Source organism: Chionomys nivalis, chromosome 6 (genome assembly GCF_950005125.1).
Source record: "Chionomys nivalis chromosome 6, mChiNiv1.1, whole genome shotgun sequence".
NCBI lineage: Eukaryota > Metazoa > Chordata > Mammalia > Rodentia > Cricetidae > Chionomys > Chionomys nivalis.
The window spans coordinates 74353041-74371010 of NC_080091.1; the positions used below are offsets into that span (position 1 = coordinate 74353041).

At 44.6% G+C, this 17970-nt stretch overlaps 1 protein-coding gene across 1 annotated transcript in view; it reads left to right on the forward strand.

Annotated features, from left to right (window-relative positions):
- The window catches only part of Spata18 (spermatogenesis associated 18), a 31645-nt gene extending 14826 nt beyond the window's left edge, over positions 1-16819 (forward strand). The window contains exons 5-13 of the mRNA XM_057773252.1: positions 1385-1480; positions 2991-3275; positions 5009-5303; positions 6238-6396; positions 7859-8034; positions 10006-10129; positions 11628-11711; positions 13925-13970; positions 14264-16819. Coding sequence (XP_057629235.1) covers positions 1385-1480; positions 2991-3275; positions 5009-5303; positions 6238-6396; positions 7859-8034; positions 10006-10129; positions 11628-11711; positions 13925-13970; positions 14264-14271 — 1273 coding nt within the window. The 3' untranslated portion in view covers positions 14272-16819. The remainder of the gene's footprint in view (positions 1-1384; positions 1481-2990; positions 3276-5008; positions 5304-6237; positions 6397-7858; positions 8035-10005; positions 10130-11627; positions 11712-13924; positions 13971-14263) is intronic.
- Positions 16820-17970: the final 1151 nt, after the last annotated feature.

The window sequence follows — 17970 nt, forward strand, 5'->3', positions numbered from 1 at the left end:
ATATCTTCATTCTGGTCCTCGAAACTCCTCCCAGAGATCCATTAAGCTCCAATTGCAGCCTTCTAGGGCTTTCTCCAGCCTGCAGTTTCAAACTCTTCCCTATTATTTCCACACGCCAGTCGCATGAGCCTTCTGGTCAGGGAGTCACAGCCCTGCTTTTTAGGAGCAATTTTGGTCAGTGACTAGGGTTTCTGTTGCTGTGATAAAACATCATGACCCAAATCAGCCTGGGAGGAAGGGGTTTATTTAATCATACAGCTTGTAGTACCTCATCTGGGGAAGGCAGGCAGGAACTCTTGGCAGGTTATCTGAAGACAGGAACTGATACAGTGGTCATGGAAGAGTGCTGCTTACTGGCTTGCTCCTTATAGCTTGCTCAGCCTGCTTTCTATAGCGCCTAGGGCTTCCTGCCTAAGGATGGCACTGCCCACAGTGAGCTGGGCCCTCAGAGAGCAGTCAGTGAGCAAAATACATCACAGGCTAGTGAGGACATTTTCTCAACTCAAGTTCTGTCTTCCCAAATGACTGTGGCTCGTGTCAAAGCTGACATAAAGTTAACCAGCATACCAGACTAGATGAATCTTAGGAGGAAAATGTTTATATTGGCTCATGGTTTAGAGGGATGTAGTTTATCACAGAGAGGAAGGTGTGCCGGAGAGACAAGGCATTGGAGGCATTTGGAAGCTGTTTGCTCTTGTCTTTGTGGATCAGGAAGTAGAGACAGGAGAATGCTAGCCTTCAGTGGCTACCTCTTCCCACTCCCCACTAGTCAGCCCATGGGATGCTTCTGACTCTACTAAAGGTTATTCTTCCTCTCTCCAGTTAATCTTCCCGGAAAACATCCCTATAGACATACGTCCAAACACTTACCTTGCCAAGATTCTTAATAGAATCAAGTTGGTAACCATAGTCCACCACCACAATGGATGAATGACCATTTTTACATTGAAAAAGTACTAGAAAAATAAGTAAAGTTACACAGTGAAAACTGAGAATAGGAATTGGTCCATAGTGGAAAATGGAGAGCTTCCATAGAGAGGCTACTTAGGGACTCGATGGAAATGGTAGGTGATGTAAGAGGACTAAGTAGGAATTGAGTTTTATCCTTTACCATCTAATGTTGATAGTTATCACAGTCTTTTAGGGACTAGCTCTGTAATCTCCCTGCGTTTGACTAAGCAGGATGGAGGATGCTGGCATGTTTCTGTTTGATTCCATCGTAAAGTCTACAATATGGTCTGAGGGCTGAGAATCTGATGGTTTTTTTTTTTTTTAATGGCAAATTTATAACTCAGGCCAGGAGTTTCCTAGAAAATCTATGCCTTGAGTTGGAAAGTCTGCCAATTTGGGAAAATCTGGTTTTAGTTACTGATTTCTCTTACAGTCTGGCTGACACTGGAAAGAGTCTTGAAGGAACCAAGAACAGAACAACCATATCCCTCATGGCTGCAGAGGAGGAGATAAATCAGCTAAAAAAGCAGTAAGAAAACAAGAACCCATAGAACCCTGCAGCTGCTGCCGAGCCACCGAGTTTAGCTTTTCAGCCATTTATTACAAATGCGAGAATTCACCACGAATGAGAAAGGGCGGTGGCGTTTTATGAATACTTAGCTTCTTTTTTCTCACTACAAGAATTTCTTGCTGACTACAGGAAATTTCTAAAATGTAGCATAGTATCCAGGAGCCTAAAACCCCTCTCCTCACACTATGGCACTTAACATTAACAGTTTATTTCTTCCAGTCAATAGATTGAAACAGCCAAGAGCAGATTAAGGTCTATACGGTTTTGGACTCCACCTTTTCATTTTACATACATACATACATACATACATACAGACATACATTATCATCGAGATAAAAGTAATGCAGAAGTTAGTTTTAAATAGGTTTATCATCTTAAATTGTTCTACAATTTCCTTCACGTTGAGCATGTACTTGGATATTAACTTTTAATTCTGGATTAAAAGACATTGGAATAAATTTTTGGCAAATCTTAATTTAGACTTAGTGATTGTTTCCAGAGGGAAGCAATGAGCTACATGTCCTTTATCTTCTCTTAATTTTGAAGCCTCCCTCCTTTCCCCCCAAAGGAGCAAGTGGGAAGTGTATTTTATATGCACACACCAAGACACACATTTTTTGATACTTTTCACATATATTTTAGCTTAATTGAGTTTTTATCTATGTTCTAGTGTTAATTTCTTCCAGAACACTCCTGAGGCTTCTTGAGATGCTGTTATGTTTTCCACATCTTTCTTCCCTGCCTCCTTTTGATCTCTTATGCCCTGGTTGGTCCTCCACCTTGAACTCATGGCTGATGTTACCCAGTTGTCTTCCGTTGTTTCTAGTGCGCCTTTAAGTCCGTCAGTGCTCTGGCTCCATTACATTCCAGTCTTCTTTTCCTCCTCCACCATGTCGTCTTCATCAACGCAGGTTCTCGGGCTCTTGCTTCTGTGTTACAGTGCTCACACCTCTTCGGATCGTAATGAGGAAGCCGATTTTATTTCTAACACTTTTATTTTAATGCTGCATTATTTTTTTTTAGAAGTCCACACCTCCAGCTGGCCTTGTGCAGTCTTCCTTCTTACTCCGTTTAAGAAATGAGCTCCTGAGTGTAGGGGTTATACCAGGGCTGGACTAAGTTTTGAAGGGTAAATGCTTTTGGTGGTTAGTGCCAGGAAGTTTAGTTCAGCTGTGAAACACTGCTGTTCCCAGAGGACCCACGTACAGAGCCTTTCTTCAGGGAGCCCCCCACCTTGGAAGCTGTAGAAGTGGGGTGAATCTCTATCTCTGTGATTTTGTTCCTTACTTATTGTATGGGTTCACATCTATTTCCTTCGGAATCTCCCCATGCAGCAATGGCATGAGAGTGGCTTCGTTTTCTTTTCTTTCTTCTTTCTTTTCTAATCTCTTTCCTACCTCCTAAACACTGGTTCATTTTTTCCCATCCTATTTCCTTTCTTTCTCATTCCCATTTCCTTTGTTGTTAGACTGAAGTCACTTCAAGCCCAGGAAGACGCTCGTCACAGAAACTCAGAGAGTCGGCGCTCGGAGGCTTCAAGATCTGAACGTCGAGCTTCAAGCAAACGGGGCTCAGAAGCACGGGGCTCAGAAGGGCGGGCCTCAGAACCACGGGGCTCAGAAGCACGGGCCTCAGACATACGGGGCTTAGAACCAAGGGGCCAAGAGGTGATGTTCGACTATGAGAAACATCTCCAAAATCTGAAGGATGAGATAGCTGTGTTGTCTGCTGAAAAATCCGGTCTCCAGGGAAGGTCTGACAAACTCTCCCAGATCCTTTCATTTGCCTTTCAGGTTTTTTCTTAGTTAGTAGCTAAAGCCTGAACAGTAGAAAGAGGATGACAGAGTGAAATCAAAACCCCAATGGGAAGCTCCGGTTTGTAAAAGGGTTATTTTCTTGAACTTGCACCTTCTTTCTTTCCTTTCTTTTCTTTTCTTTTCTTTCTTTCTTTCTTTCTTTCTTTCTTTCTTTCTTTCTTTCTTTCTTTCTTTCTTTTTCTTTCTTTCTTTTTCTTTCTACAGTATCCTGCCTGTAGGTCAGAAGAGGGCACCAGATCTCATTATAGGTGGTTTTGAGCCACCATGTGGTTGCTGGGAATTGAACTCAGGACCTCTGGAAGAACAGTCAGTGCTCTTAAATGCTGAGCCATCTCTTCAGCCCCTGAACTTGCACTTTCTATCCAGGAAAAATGCCTGAGAACTTATGAAGGTGGTGTCTTGGCCTTGAAACCAGGCTTGTGTGAGCTGTTTCTTCAATGGATAGTATATGTTGAAAGAATGTTCCATAACCTGACACTCTTTCCCCAGAAACCCAGGAGTCCTGTGTCCAGTGACTAGAGATGGTGGTTCATTTTGCCGCACTGCATTTTTCCCCTTGGAGCCACCGTCCCGTTTTGTAGCCAAGATTGGCTTGCCTTTCACTATGTAGTCAGAATTGGCGTGAGATTTGTCATCCTCCTGCCTCAGTGTCTCGAGTGGTGGAATACGAGGTGTGAAGAAGCACCACACCTCCCTTCTCTCACTCTGTTGATGGGCCGTGCATAGGTTGTTTTCATGAAATCCCTGCTGTTCAACCTGATGGGGAGATGAGTAGGGTAAGTGCGGACAAAGCAGCTGTGTTGCCAACACTGCAGTTTCTCACTTGCTCTAGTCCCCTCTCCCCTCTGGCACCTCTTGAGTGAGGTTATTGAAGCATTGGCTCCGTGCCTGTCCCCATTTGCCTCCGTGGTTCCTGAGTCCTTCGTTTGTGGAGGCTCTCCTCTGTGCAGTTCCTCTGATATTGACTGGAGCTGATCTGCCAATGCGAGTAGTGAAGTATTTGCCCCACAGGAAGGGGCAGCAGCAGGAAGGAAGGTGACAGTCCCCCCCCCCCCCCCCCAGAGCAGGCTGGCTGGATCGCTGCTTCACCCTCGTACTTGCATAGCTCCTTCTGCAAGACTTTTCTTCGGAGCCTCATTGCCGTGGCGCTGACCGGTGTGAGCTCTAATGGTTTACTTTGCTCTTGATAGCAGCCCAGTTTCAATCACAAGGTCCTGGGAAGTACTTGGATGCTGTGTTAGTACTTCAAGGTCAGTTTAAGAAACTCCAGCATCTGACTTGTATGCTAACTCTGGTCCTCATTTGGTGGCGGTACCTCAGATGGGTCCTCGAGGACTTCCTTTGTGAAATGCTCAGCAGTCAAAGTTGGAGACACGGGGTGACTGAACATAGAACTTGGGGTTCTCATGATGAAAGGGCTTTGTGATTACTAATTCACTGGGGAAATATGGAGTATTTTTTCCCATTTCTGGGGCCCTTGGAGACAAAAATGCCTACTCCTAGTGGGGAGGACGTCCCCACAGACCCTCTGCCTGCCCACATGTGAGAGGCTGTAGGGTATTAGTGTGTCATTTGTGAAGTGTATGCGGAGAAGACTAAGAGCTCAAGAATTTCAGGAACAAGGGAAGAGTGAGTCAGTCTTGCCCAGCTGATTCTTGTTCACCTGCAGGTCAGTGAGGAGCCGGTCTCCTAGCCCTACCTGCTGTAGCCCTAGCCGCAGCCGCAGCCGCAGCCACAGCCGCAGCCGCAGCCGCAGCAGGTCCAACAGCCCCTGCACCGCAATGGCCAAGGTCAGAAGCCCGTCCCCAAACCGGTCCAAAATGTCCAGCGTGGCTCGAAAAGCGGCTCTCCTGTCCCGATTCAGTGATGCCTATTCCCAGGCCCGTCTGGACGCACAGTGCTTGCTGCGGCGTTGCATCGACAGGGCGGAGACGGTGCAGCGGATTATTTACATCGCCACAGTGGTAAATGCGACATCTGCAGCTGGACTTTGGGTCCTTGGGGCAGTGGGAGATCCATCACCAAATGAATGGTGCAATCTTAAAAGGCTGGTACATCCTGAAGTCACTGGGGAGAGGGGATTCCAGTCCCCCCTTCCTTCCCTCCCGTCCTTCCATTAAATATATTTGGGAGCTATTCATTTTTTTTTTACAACTGTGAACTATCAAATATACTATTAGCAGACATTTATTGCCGTGTCCATCACTCAACACAGGACTGTCCCAAAATGGTTCACGTCAAATCGACCGATAGTGTACCTCTTGTGATATGAGACTACACCAGCCCATCTTGTTAGTGTGAGAGCAGACATATCAGAAATCCTGGGTCTATTCATTTATGTCAAAGGTCAGCAAGCTATGTGCACGGGCCCCTTCTGGCTCGTTTCTAAAACACTGCCCAGCTGCTAAGAAGGAAGAACAGGTTTATACTTTTAAAGAGGTGCGATAAAAATTAATCAGTGACAGAAATTGTAGCCAGTGAGGCCTAAAGCATTTACCATTTGGTTCTTCATAAGAGAATCTTGCTAGGCCCTAGTTTATGTAACTGAGAGTGATTTGGGACAGGGTGTTTTCTCTTAACGTGTTGGCCGGTACCATGACATTACTGTGTGCCCACAGCACGGACTTAGGTCCCTGGGTCTGCATCATGCTGCTTTTTGGCACCCAGAGTTACCAACACAATACTCACTTGTCTTAAAATTAGTGTGTTATCATGTATATTTCTACAAATGTTTTAACACTGAAGCTCATATTATCTCACAGGTCAAAAGCATGCTTGACCAGCCGTGTTTGGTTATCTAGACACCTGTTTGATGTTGCATTCTAAATTCTCCCTAATTCCTTTCTTTGGACCTTTCCACCTCCTCATCAGATAAACTTGCTGTGTTTTCATGCGCAGGAGGCGTTTCATGTAGCTAAAATGGCGTTCAGGCATTTCAAGATCCGGGTGAGGAAGATGCTCACACCGTCACACGTGACGTCAAATGACTTCGAGTGCGCAGTCTTGGACTATATCATTTGTCATCTTGATCTCTATGACGCTCAGAGCAGTGTTAATGTAAGTGTTGGGTCTCTTTTGAGGGCTAGCACGTGACTGATGATGACATACCGAATACTGACCGCTTAGGAATCCAACCGTATCTTTGATATTTTGTCTATGGGGTGGAGGAGCACAACATTCAAATTACCCTGTAAAACCAGTTCTTATTGACTGCTTTCCTTCTGTATATGTATGCAAGTGGGGGGTGTGTGCGTATGTGTGTGCGTGTGTGTATCTGTGTGCCTATGGGGTGTGTACACATCTGTGGAAGTCAGAGGTTGACACTGCGTATCTGCCTTGATCACTTTCTAATTGCTAAAGTGTGGTCTCTTGTTGAGCTTGCCAATTTAGGAACTTTAGCTAGCCAGGTTGCTCAGGGAACCTCCTGTCTCTGCCTCTTTAGTGCTAAGACAGCTACTCCGAATTTCTGAGAGTGCTGGGATTTGAATACAGGGCCTCATGCTTGTGGTAAATGCTCTACACACTGAGCCGTCTCCTTAGTTTGTTACTCAGGCATCTTACGGGGAAATGTTCTGAGCTTTGCACTGCCATCCTTTAGGTGGGTCTTTGAGATTGGGAGTTGAAATATTTTAGTTCTTAAGAGCAAGGACTCTGAGAAATGAGTACTGATTTGGCCTTGACTTTGTCACGTGACTCCCGTGTTGCCTTCCACAGTCATTTAAGCTCTCAGTGCTCTGGCTTTCTAAGCTCTGACAGGGAGCCTCAGAGATCCTTATCCCACACAGCTGCTGGGAGGGGCCAACGAAAGGAGGCGGGCCATTTGTCTAGCGCAAAAAGCGAGCTATTTTACTTACATTATGGTATAGTGGAGGAAGAGCCAGAGTTTTTGGCTGGTATCTCCTTTTCCCATGGAAGAACGGTCAGGAGGGAAGAGGCCTCAGTTGATAAAATGCCATCATGGAAGGGTAAAGACCCGAGTTCAGGTCCCAGGCACACACATAAAATCTGGATGAGGTGGCACATGTCTATAATCACAGCATGAGGGGTTAGAGACAGGTAGATCTCTGGGACTCATTGGCTGGCTTGACAGCCTATCTAAATCGGCTTCAGTGAGAGACCTTGCCTTAAAAAACAAGACTGAGAACAATAGAGAAAGACATCCATCATTAACCTATGAACTCCACATTCATATGTGCTCACACGCATAATAACATGTACCCCCCCACACATATGAACTAATAAACACCATGGGCCTCTTCCTTCAGTTTTATTTATATTTTTTTCTTTTTTCCCTTTAGTTTTTTAAAGAGGGATTCTTCTTGCTGTCGGTTTGTTTCTGCTGTGTCTTCTCTCTTTTTTTCCCTAGTGAGCAGCAGCACCCTTCTCCTCATGGTACACCTGCCCGCCTTTCTGGATCCACATATTTCATTCACATGCTCTTTCCCATCTCCCATCAGTCACATGATGCTAAGAATCCTCTAGATGTCACCTCCAATCGATGTCATCATTTGTTTTTCAGGATGTGATCCGTGCCATGAACGTCAACCCCAAGATCTCATTCCCTCCTGAAGTTGACTTCTGTGTCCTCAGTGACTTCATCCAGGAGATATGCTGTATTGCCTTTGCAATGCAGTCCTTGGATCCACCGCTAGATATTGCATTTGGGGCCGACGGAGAAGTCTTTAATGATTGCAAGTAAGAGACACAGGAGCAGGTGCTAAAAGATGCTCACTGTCTCTGCTCCCTGGGAAGATGCACGGGAAATAACCATGGGTAGAGAGATCAGTAGCCACTCCCGTGCCATGAGTTTCTCTGTACCATCATCTGGATCCTCCTTGGGCTCATTCTTCACTGAATATATTAGCTTTGGGGAGACCTAAGGAGTTGCCTGGAGCCTTGCTGGATCATTGGAAATTAAAAAAAAAGCAAGGCAGTGGTGGCCCATGCCTTTAATCCCAGCCCTTGAGAGGCAGAGGCAGGTGGATCTCTGTGAGTTCGAGGCCAGCATGGTCTACAAGAGCTAGTTCCAGGAAAGGCTCCAAAGCTACAGAGAAACCTGTCTCGAAAAATGAAAACAAAAAATATTATTATTACTATTATTGTGTACGGTATATGCATGTGTGTGCATATGTGTGCAGAAGGAACTCTTGAGGAGGTCAAAGGATGATGCTCAGAGACACCGGTGCACCATCAACTCAGAAGCAGTCCAGGCATCTGTTAGGGGTGCACACGTCTTCACCAAGGTGTGTGCTGTTTTCTGCAGTGGTTGCAGCATGACGCCTGGGAGGCTTGCGGTTCATGAACAGCAGGCATACTCCATGCACACTGGTGTGCCGGACTCCCGTCTAGAACCATTAGATTCTACCAAATTTCACACGGTGAATATTCTTCCAATCAAAAGAAGCTAAAATAAGCTGAAACATTCCCTGAGATTTGGCAAGATCTTATCTATAGCTGGAGATTACCTGAGGAGAGGCCAAGCTAGTGCTTAAGAAGGCCAGCTCTGGCCTCAAGCTGCCTAGATCTAAATCCTGACTCTACCTAGTCACGCTGTGATCTTGGGAATGGTCCTTTATTTTTCTGTTCTTCAAGTCTCTTCTCTTTCAAGGAGTGGGGTTTGTAATGCTTCTTCCCCAGGCCTGTAGAAGGCTAGCTAAGATCACTCAGATGGAGCGTTGAGGATGGTGCCAGGCATGTAGTGAGGGCTTAGGAATATGAACTCTGGGTCTTTGTTTTAGCCATAGTTCAGGAAAGGTAGCTGCCCAGCATTCCTGAACGCTTACTGATGAGGGAAACCACGCATCTTTCTCTCACCACAAGAATGGGTTTTCTGGTTAGTTTGATCTATGCTCTTGATTCTATGTCTTGATTCATGTTCTAGTGTCTTTCAGGTTACTGTTCCCAGTGTGTATCCACTCCAGAAGAGCTGGATGCGTGAACATTGCCCTGCAGTTGGGTCCTTTTCTCTGCAGAGATTCTTACCACCTTCCATCTTTATTTTCTTTCTTTGGAATATGGGTTTTATCATTAGATGCTCATCCACTTTGGCTTGTGGACAACTGTTGGGTCTCTCCATCACATGCTTTTAACCACAAATTATCCATAAACATAAAAAATTGTGAGAGAGCTCCCAGCATCTTCATTCTGATACTAATTCATCTGCTGATGGTTCCTCTTTAGACGTGACCACTGAGTCACATTTCAATCTGTTGATGTAAACATTTGCCTAGTTTTATTTTGTTTTGTTCACAGAGACAGCATGAGAGATATTGCAGAAAGCCTCAGAGGACTTTGTCTATGCCTCTAGCATTTTCTAGACTTATAGCTCTTAGGATTCTGAGAAGACTAGAGAAGGGATGAAGTTTGTTGACGTGTGTTTGTAGCAAGTGTGTGCCAGAGGCTAGCTGTGTCTGGTTTTTGTTCTAACAACGTGTCCATCTCCTTAACCACAGACTGAGGATCTGGGCCCTGTTCAAATCTAAGCCTAGTCAAAACTGAACTTTTCATTTGAGTTTCTCCTAGCTTTGCTACAAAATGCTTAACTTCCAGCTGGTGGCCATGCCCCAGCGGTAGAATGTACATCTAGCTCGTGCAAATCTCTGGGTTTGATCCCTACCATGGAAAAGCGGTTTCTTACCTTGTGTGTTCTCTTGTGCATTTCCACAGGTACCGCCGCAGCTATGACTCGGATTTCACTGCCCCCTTGGTCTTTTATCACGTGTGGCCTGCTCTCATGGAGAATGACTGTGTCATCATGAAGGGAGAAGCTGTCACCAAGAGAGGGGCTTTTGTACGGTGGCCTTGCATAGTGACAGTTCATCCCCAGTGTTTGATTCACAAGTTCGAGAACATTTATAAACCCAAAGATTCTATAAAAGAAGTTGATAGAGTTTGATAAGATTTCATACAAAGGAGAAGAGAAAAAACAGCGGCCTGATTTTTGGACTGTCCCACAATTCTTTGCAATTCCCTGGCAGTGACTTCATTGCTGCTCTTCTGTCTAAAGACGGAGTTAGCCATGACTCATTTATCTACTCCGTCTTAGAGATATTTTGACATTCCTAATTCTTCATTTGGGGGAAATTATACATGTATCCTGTTTTTCTCTCCTTGGTATGATGTATAGGGAAGGGAAGGATGGAAGACTATGGGGCAGAGGGGGTGGGGAGAAAGGAGCTATTTGCTTTGGAGGGGTGTTTCTTATAGTTCTTAGTTAGAGGTGTTTGGAACATCTTAAAAAATTGAAAGCCTCCCAAATGGAGTCTTGCATGTGTGTGTGTGTGTGTGAGAAGAGGGAGTTTGTGTTCTGGGATTCGTGGCCACAGGGACCTTGGATATGCATAGACCGTGATGTATTGTTTACCTCATCCTTCCCTAGAGAGAACTAGGTGAATTCTGAAGGGGGTTCCTCGGTCCAGAGCAAAGCCAAGGTGGTGGTTTTAATCCCTGTTTTCTGAACTGGGTGAAAGCGGTGGAGCTTTGAGGCTGCACATAGCAGAATAGAGAAGTTTATTTTAAAAAGCTTAGAATGTTGGTGTTATTTTACAAGTTAAAATCCCATTGTAGTGAAAACTATCTCCGTAAAAATGTTTTGTGTTTCAAAAGTTGAGCTTATCAAAATTGGATTTTGTCCATCTGACAACACATATATTCTCCAGTAAACATTTTTATGACACAGGATTCTTGCCCTTACAACCCTCTGTTAGGAAAATTTTACTAATGAAGTGCTATTTGGAAGGGAAGGAGGTGACTCGGTCACAGTTTTTATTTTTCTCGATTGCAGTTTTTATGATCCCGTCAAATAGCTTTTGCCTATTGATCTCCACTCCCACAAGCACACATTTGCCCTTTTTCATTGACACACAATTAAAACAGCACATCTCCCATGTGCTTGGAGTATAATTTTCTTCATCTGGACTCAGTAGATGGCCAGCAGAGGCCTCTCACTGAGTTCAGCGAGACTGATTTATTCTGTAGCTATATGACCCCAGAGCTTCATTTACATGGTAGATACTTAAAGTGAACAAACAGCCTTGAATCCCAAAGCCAAATGTGATGTCTAACAGCTTACACACGAAAATACTCTGAACACCAGAATGTGGATACCCTCAAGTTCATTATAATGGGATTTCGCGGGAGAAGTTCTTGCCCAATACTGTGTCGCAGGAAATACTAGGGACGTCACACTGGTGATGAGGGAAAGCGCTGTCTTGTCAGAAAGCCTGGGGTGAGTCATATCTGCTTTCACAAACTCATGACTCTTTCTCTGCCTCTTTTTCTTTCCTCAGTGGAGTTCTGTGCGACCTGTAGCTCGCTGCCGCAGCAGGAGTTTAAGCCCCGTCTGCCCTCGTAACCGCATTGGATTAAGCACGGTACATTCCTGTCAAATCGTTGGTGCAGAAAACCTACAGTGATACTTTCCTGTGCAAGGGGTGTTTGCGAATCCATAGGTAGAAAGAGAGGTGATTGCCCTGAACCAACCCCTAAGGGATTTTCCTCTTTTACATAACTATGGCTAAGCAATTTAGCAGCCTAGAGAAAAATAGAAGCGCTTGTCTTTTCAGTTTTCCTGTTTAGGTCTTTCAAGGAATAAAGGACTTTACTCATTTAAGCGTTTTATTCTTTTCACCCTTGAGCAGGCTGTTAGAGAAGAGACAGATGGACGTGCGGCACTTGAGTCACAGACCTGAACACAGGGCCCTGGTTTTTATAGAAATCAGCACATGAGTTGCAGAGATTATTTAGGGTCCAGCTCGAAATACTTTCTAATGGGCAGTTAGAGTATCAATTTGTCTCCAAATTCAAAGTAGAAAAGATAAAATTAGCTTCATTGCATATTAATCCTTAGAAAGATCACTAATCTATTTAAATTAAAAATAACATAAAAATATTTCTGGAAACTCTCACTATTTGCATCCCTAAAAACATCACAATGACTCAACATTATTATTCACCAAATATCATTTAGTCAGCATCTGTTGACTGTGGGGCTGGACCAAGATAGACAGGCTACTGATCCACCGTTCCTTTAAATGGAGATCCTTTCTGTGAGTGCTTGGCCTTGTCTTCAAGGAGAGAGTAGCGAAGGAGAACTACAGGCGGCAATACCTCACATCTCCCAAATGTCTCTGGCAATGCAGTGGCAGGACTTCCTCTGCAGAACCAAGTGGAACAGACCCACCATCACCTTGGAGTTTAGCAAGCATCCCTCCTGTAGGTCCCTTCTCAAACATAACTCAAAGGCCAGATGTTAGAGGGACACAAAAATAACCAAATGCGGTCTTCTCCACGACTGGGTCACCATCTAGGAAGATCAGTGTCACGTGAACAACTTACTCGGACGGTCATGATGCAGATCAAGTTGAGAGGCCCATGGGTGATGTGGTGTAATATAGTCTGTGACGTAAAAACCTGGAGGTGGTGAGGAAACAGCATAAAAGCTGCCATTTGAGTTGGTCTTTTAGAATGGTCTGATGTTACAGAGGAAGCAAACCACGTAAGAAAAGCTAGGGAAGTGGGAAAGACCCACCATGGACACGGTCCTTTTGTTATTGGGGTTTGTGTAAGACTTAATTACATAAATGAATAAGTGTGTGAAGAAGGTCAAAAAGAGGACCATGCATTTAGTGACCTGAAAAAGAAAAAGGGGAACCTTGACAGCATCATAATGGGACGTCTCCCCCTTCCAAGAGGAAACGGTGTATCGCAGGAGAGAGTAGTCGACAGGCTAGTATTAGCAGATGCTTCGCCAGCCCCGAAGACTTGACCTCTGGATTCTCAGTAGAAATTTTATGCAAGGGGAGTGTCTTCTGCACTGAGTCCTGAGACATGTCTGAACCCCCTTTTCTTTACCATTCTCTGCTCATGGAGAACAACATAGACCCAAGTGTAGATGAGGACATAAAATATATTCTCAAAGGTGAAACTGAGCCAACCTCCTTTTTCCGCCCATCTCTCTCTCTTTCTTCAACAAAGATAGGCACCTCCAAGAGGAAATGTGAATAGTTTGATTGGTCTGCCTTTTAGGCTTAATTGAGGCTACTATCCCCACAGAATAGATTCCACTTGGAGAGTATGTATTTACCTAACACGTTTGAGAGTTCACAACAGGAAACCGGCTTGTAACTGGTACCAGGCGTGAAGGCACAGAGTGGTAATTTCTGCTTAGGGAAGGTAATGGTAAGATTTGAAAAGCATTCTTTTGTGGATGCTCAGACCTTCCTTCGTAGGGCAGGATTTGGACACATGAAAACCTTTATAAAGAGTCTTTGAGTTTATGTCATAATTTTAGCTTTTGTTAGTTAATTGTGTTAAAAAGATTCTCTCCCATTAAGCCACTGACTCTGTCAAATTTTTAATCATGTTAAAAAGTTTTCTCTTCTCTTAAACCATCAAACCCAACTTCCAATCACCAATATAATTTAAACCAAATTAGATGTGCATTTTCTTAAAAAGCCTAGGAAGACTCATGTGGTGCAGTGCCTCAGAGAAACTCCCTGGCTGCTTTTAAGACTCACCCATGTCCCAGGGATCTGCCCTCTGAGCTCTGTCTTGTTTAATTCACATTCCTCTTTCATGTTTTCAGATGTCTCGAAGTCGGAGTCCTTCTCCAATAAGATGTACATTGCCAAGTAAGTACGACAGTCAAGATGGAGCGAGCCTTCTGCTTCTTAATATCCTCTATGTTATGCCACATTTTGGAGCACTGTGATTATTCGTGTGTGGGGGGGAGATCTCTTTTCTCCAATTCATGCTATTCATTCATTTCTGGGCCCTCTCGCTGATGGTGCCTGGGCTGGTCTCATGGGTTAGAGAAGAAGCACCTCCTTGAAGAGATTTAACTGCTATGGCCCTTTTCATTTGGGCAGCTCTGAAGGATGTGCAAATGTGACCATAGTAACGAGCTGTTTGTTTTTTTCCCTAGGATATTAAAACCACCAGCCACGTTCGTTTGCCACAGTCCATTGGAACAGCCAACCTCCTCAGTGCCTCCAGCCACCTGCCTTGTCTGCCTCCGACCTCACTTAACATGAAATGAAAAGGCAATTCTGTGCGTCACTCCGCACAGAGAGTTTAATGCTTTGGCTCAGCGCCTTTGTCACTCTAGGTCCATAGCAGGTCCTTTCATTTCATAGGAGCGAATTCCATTAATCTCATAAAACAATTATAGGCATATAGGATCATATTCATTAGAACAAAGTCCATTACAAAGGTAAGGACTTCCCTCCCCAAGTACGGGGCTCTTTCAGAGCCCACTCTAAGAGTAACAGCAGAAGTCACTGTCCAGCTGAATCCCAAAGGAAGGACGAGCGATTTCATTTACAGAGTAGTCAAAAATCCTCTCGTTGCTAGCATCAGCTTTCTGCTCCCTGAAACCACAGTTTCAGTGTTCTGATCCCCTCTCAAGGATTCCAAGATATCTATAGTCTCAGGTTGGGAAACTCATTCCGGTAACACTCACTTTAGGGAAAATGTAGACAATAAGAATATATTCGTTTTAAAAGATAGAGCAATTAGCTTGCTTCTCTCTCTGTACTTTGGCTGAATGGCAAAGCTACTGGGTTTTCTCTTTCCTCCTTTCTTTCTTCCTTCATTTCTTCGTTCGTTCCTTCCTTCCTTTTCTTTCTCTTTTTGTATACAGGTGCCATTTAATCAGCTCAGATCTGGAAGCTTTAGCATCAAGGGTCTGAGAACTAACTCTCCCATATTCCCCCCTTTACACGTTTTCTTGCAAGATATACAATCAAACAACAAACTTAATCAACTAGCAATTAACAATCAATTAACAACCAAGCTTAACCAACTGATGAATTAAACTGCATATATACCGGCAACTTATTGCAGATAGATTAATGTTGAGTGATAAAAGATGCCCCGGAACTGGTCCGCGTGAGAGGGCTTCCTATAGAGCAGACCTGTGTCTACACATCAGTGTGAGATCAGTGTTCTTCTCATCCCTGGGACTGTCAACATTTTCATGCGTGTGTGAAATATCAAGCTCACCTCCCACTTTCTTCTCTAGTTGTAAATGAAGACCTCCCATGAAAGCCCTCTGACCAGTGTACACTCATTCAGGGCCCCAAGTGAGGGGCTCGATCTACTGATTTTAAGTCAAGTTTATCTCTTTTGATTGCTTCACTGCTCTGTGTTTGAGAGCATCTAGTCAAGGTAGGAACGGGCGATTACTCTCTCCAGGTAAACACGGGTACCTTGCTTTTTTTGATTTCCCTTTCGCACAGGCCACAGGCTTGTCACTATGAGGTCCGAGTGCAAAGCGGCATCTGATGCTTTTTGGTGGGGGTGAACAAAAGCAAACCTCTCTGAGCATCTTGTGGCTATGGGTGGGAGTAGACCCCCCCACCCCTGGTCTTTGTTCCCTGAATCTTATGATCCGCAACTCATTCTGAGGTGTGAATTTCTTCCTCTTTGTGGCTTTACTTTTTTGGCCATGGTCTCGCTGATGCCAGGACTTGTTCTGAAAGGAACACTATGTGCCATGGTGGTGTGTGATTGCCTCCTGACCATTAGCTTGCTGTGTAGCCTTCAGCAAGTCCCTTGACCTCTCTGAGCCTCAGTTTCATTACAGAATGAGCAGATTGGATGAAAATGAGAGTTCTCTTAATACAAACAGGCTCCTCTGGATAGCCTGGAATAAAGGCTAAAGTTAGTGCAACCTGTATGGCCATATGGATGTAATAAAGGACATAATATACTGACTATAAACAACTTTTAATAAAAGCTTTCAGTAAACAATGGGCAAGGGCCATCCTTGAAGATAAAAAGTAAAGCTCTAAGTGCTGAGTTTTCCCAGCCTCCATCTGTGACATCACTAGCTATGACGACACCTCAGTACCAGGAGGCATCTTGGCACTTGGAGGTGACTTTCTGAAGTGGTGAGCTATTTTTTATTACATTTCAGTCAAAAGCCAGGCTTATCCAACTTAGGCAGCTACAGCCTCCCTGAACAACCAATTGCGTGCTAAAAATGTACAATAACTTGTGTTATGTGACAAAAGGTCTTTCTTAAAATCTTACTAAGCATTGAGAAGGCCCCTGCATCTTAAGTTTTTTTTCTCTTTACCCCAAAGCCACATGTGCCATCTAACTTGGAAAAAGCAGTCCAGTTATTTGCTCTCAATTCTGTTGAGCCACCTGCCATTTCTCAGGTTTCTAATCTGAGCTATAGCCATGCAGAGAAAGTCAAAAGTATCTTTGGAAGGCATCCGTGAACCCAGAGGAGCTGGCCTGTCCTCATGGCATCTGGGTGTTGGAGGCTGGAAAGCTCTTGTTTGGCACTCTGGGGCAATGTGAGTGTCTGTGTTATTGCTCAGCGTCTTGTGATAAAACCACAGTAGTGCGCTGTACTCTGACATGGCTTCCCTCCAGATTCTCAGGCTCCCCCCACCTCCACTAACCCACAAAAGTGAACCACGATCACATATTCATCAAGTAAATACTGACTACAGCCTGCCCCAGGTTGACCCTGAACTGTGGCCCACGGGGAAGCCAATCTGCTTTGTTTTGTCTTATCCACAGCTCCTCTCAACCTGTTCAGGATGCCCCTGGACCCTGCTCAACCGTTTTCATTTACCTTGTTTCAGTGTTTCCCCACAATAGCTAGGCGCGCCTGTGCTTTTGTATGGACTGGACCTTTTGTTCAATGCACCCTACAGTTTTGTTTCAATGTCTTTTGCTTTAGAGTAAAACCCTGTTTCATTTTTTTCTGCTTATTTTGGTACACAGCACTAGTTCTTGGTTTGTTTGAAGGGAAAATTTCTCTCTCTCTCTCTCTCTCTCTCTCTCTCTCTCTCTCTCTCTCACACACACACACACACACACACACACACACACACACACACACACACCTCGGATTTGCCCCACAGTGCCAAGGATGTATATGTAGAGAAAGGGCTGGCTCTATGGAGTTTAATGTCTCATCTAGCTGTATTCCTGGGTGATTTTTTTGTCATAAAGAACAGAACACAAAATAAGGAAGCCAGGCTTGTGCCACACAGCTGTAACCTCAGGACTTGGGAGGCCAACGCAGGACTGCCGAAAGTTTAAGGCCAGCTTGGGCTATTTAGTGAATTCTAGGGCAGCCTAAGCCACCTAGGATGGAAGAAAATAAATACACAGAGAGAAAGGCCCAGTAAATACAGTAAAGAAATGCTACAGGTCAACTGAAGGATTCAAAATATTATCAGAAAAATATCTCTATACAGGACAAAGCTGTGGGGCAGCTGGGGAGAACACCCCAGGCAGACAGGTGCTTGCTGTTCAACTGTAAAAATCTTGAGTTTAGATTCTAGCACCGTAAGGCTGAGCATGCTGGGAAGGTAGAGACAGGCCCCCTGCTAGAGCAGACCAGGTGAGCCCAGGTTGAGGGAAAGGGTAGGGGGAAATAATCTCAAAAAATAAGGCAGGAGCAAATTGAGGAAGACACTTGACAACAGTGCCTAGCCTCCACATACAACAGGTGCATACGTGCACCAATATCCATATGCATACACATAGAGAACACATCACACACACACACACACACACACACACACGGGGGGGGGGTGGGAATGACAGAAGGAGTTTATAATTCTGGCATCGTTAAAGCCAGTGTGAGGAGGCAGACACATCAGA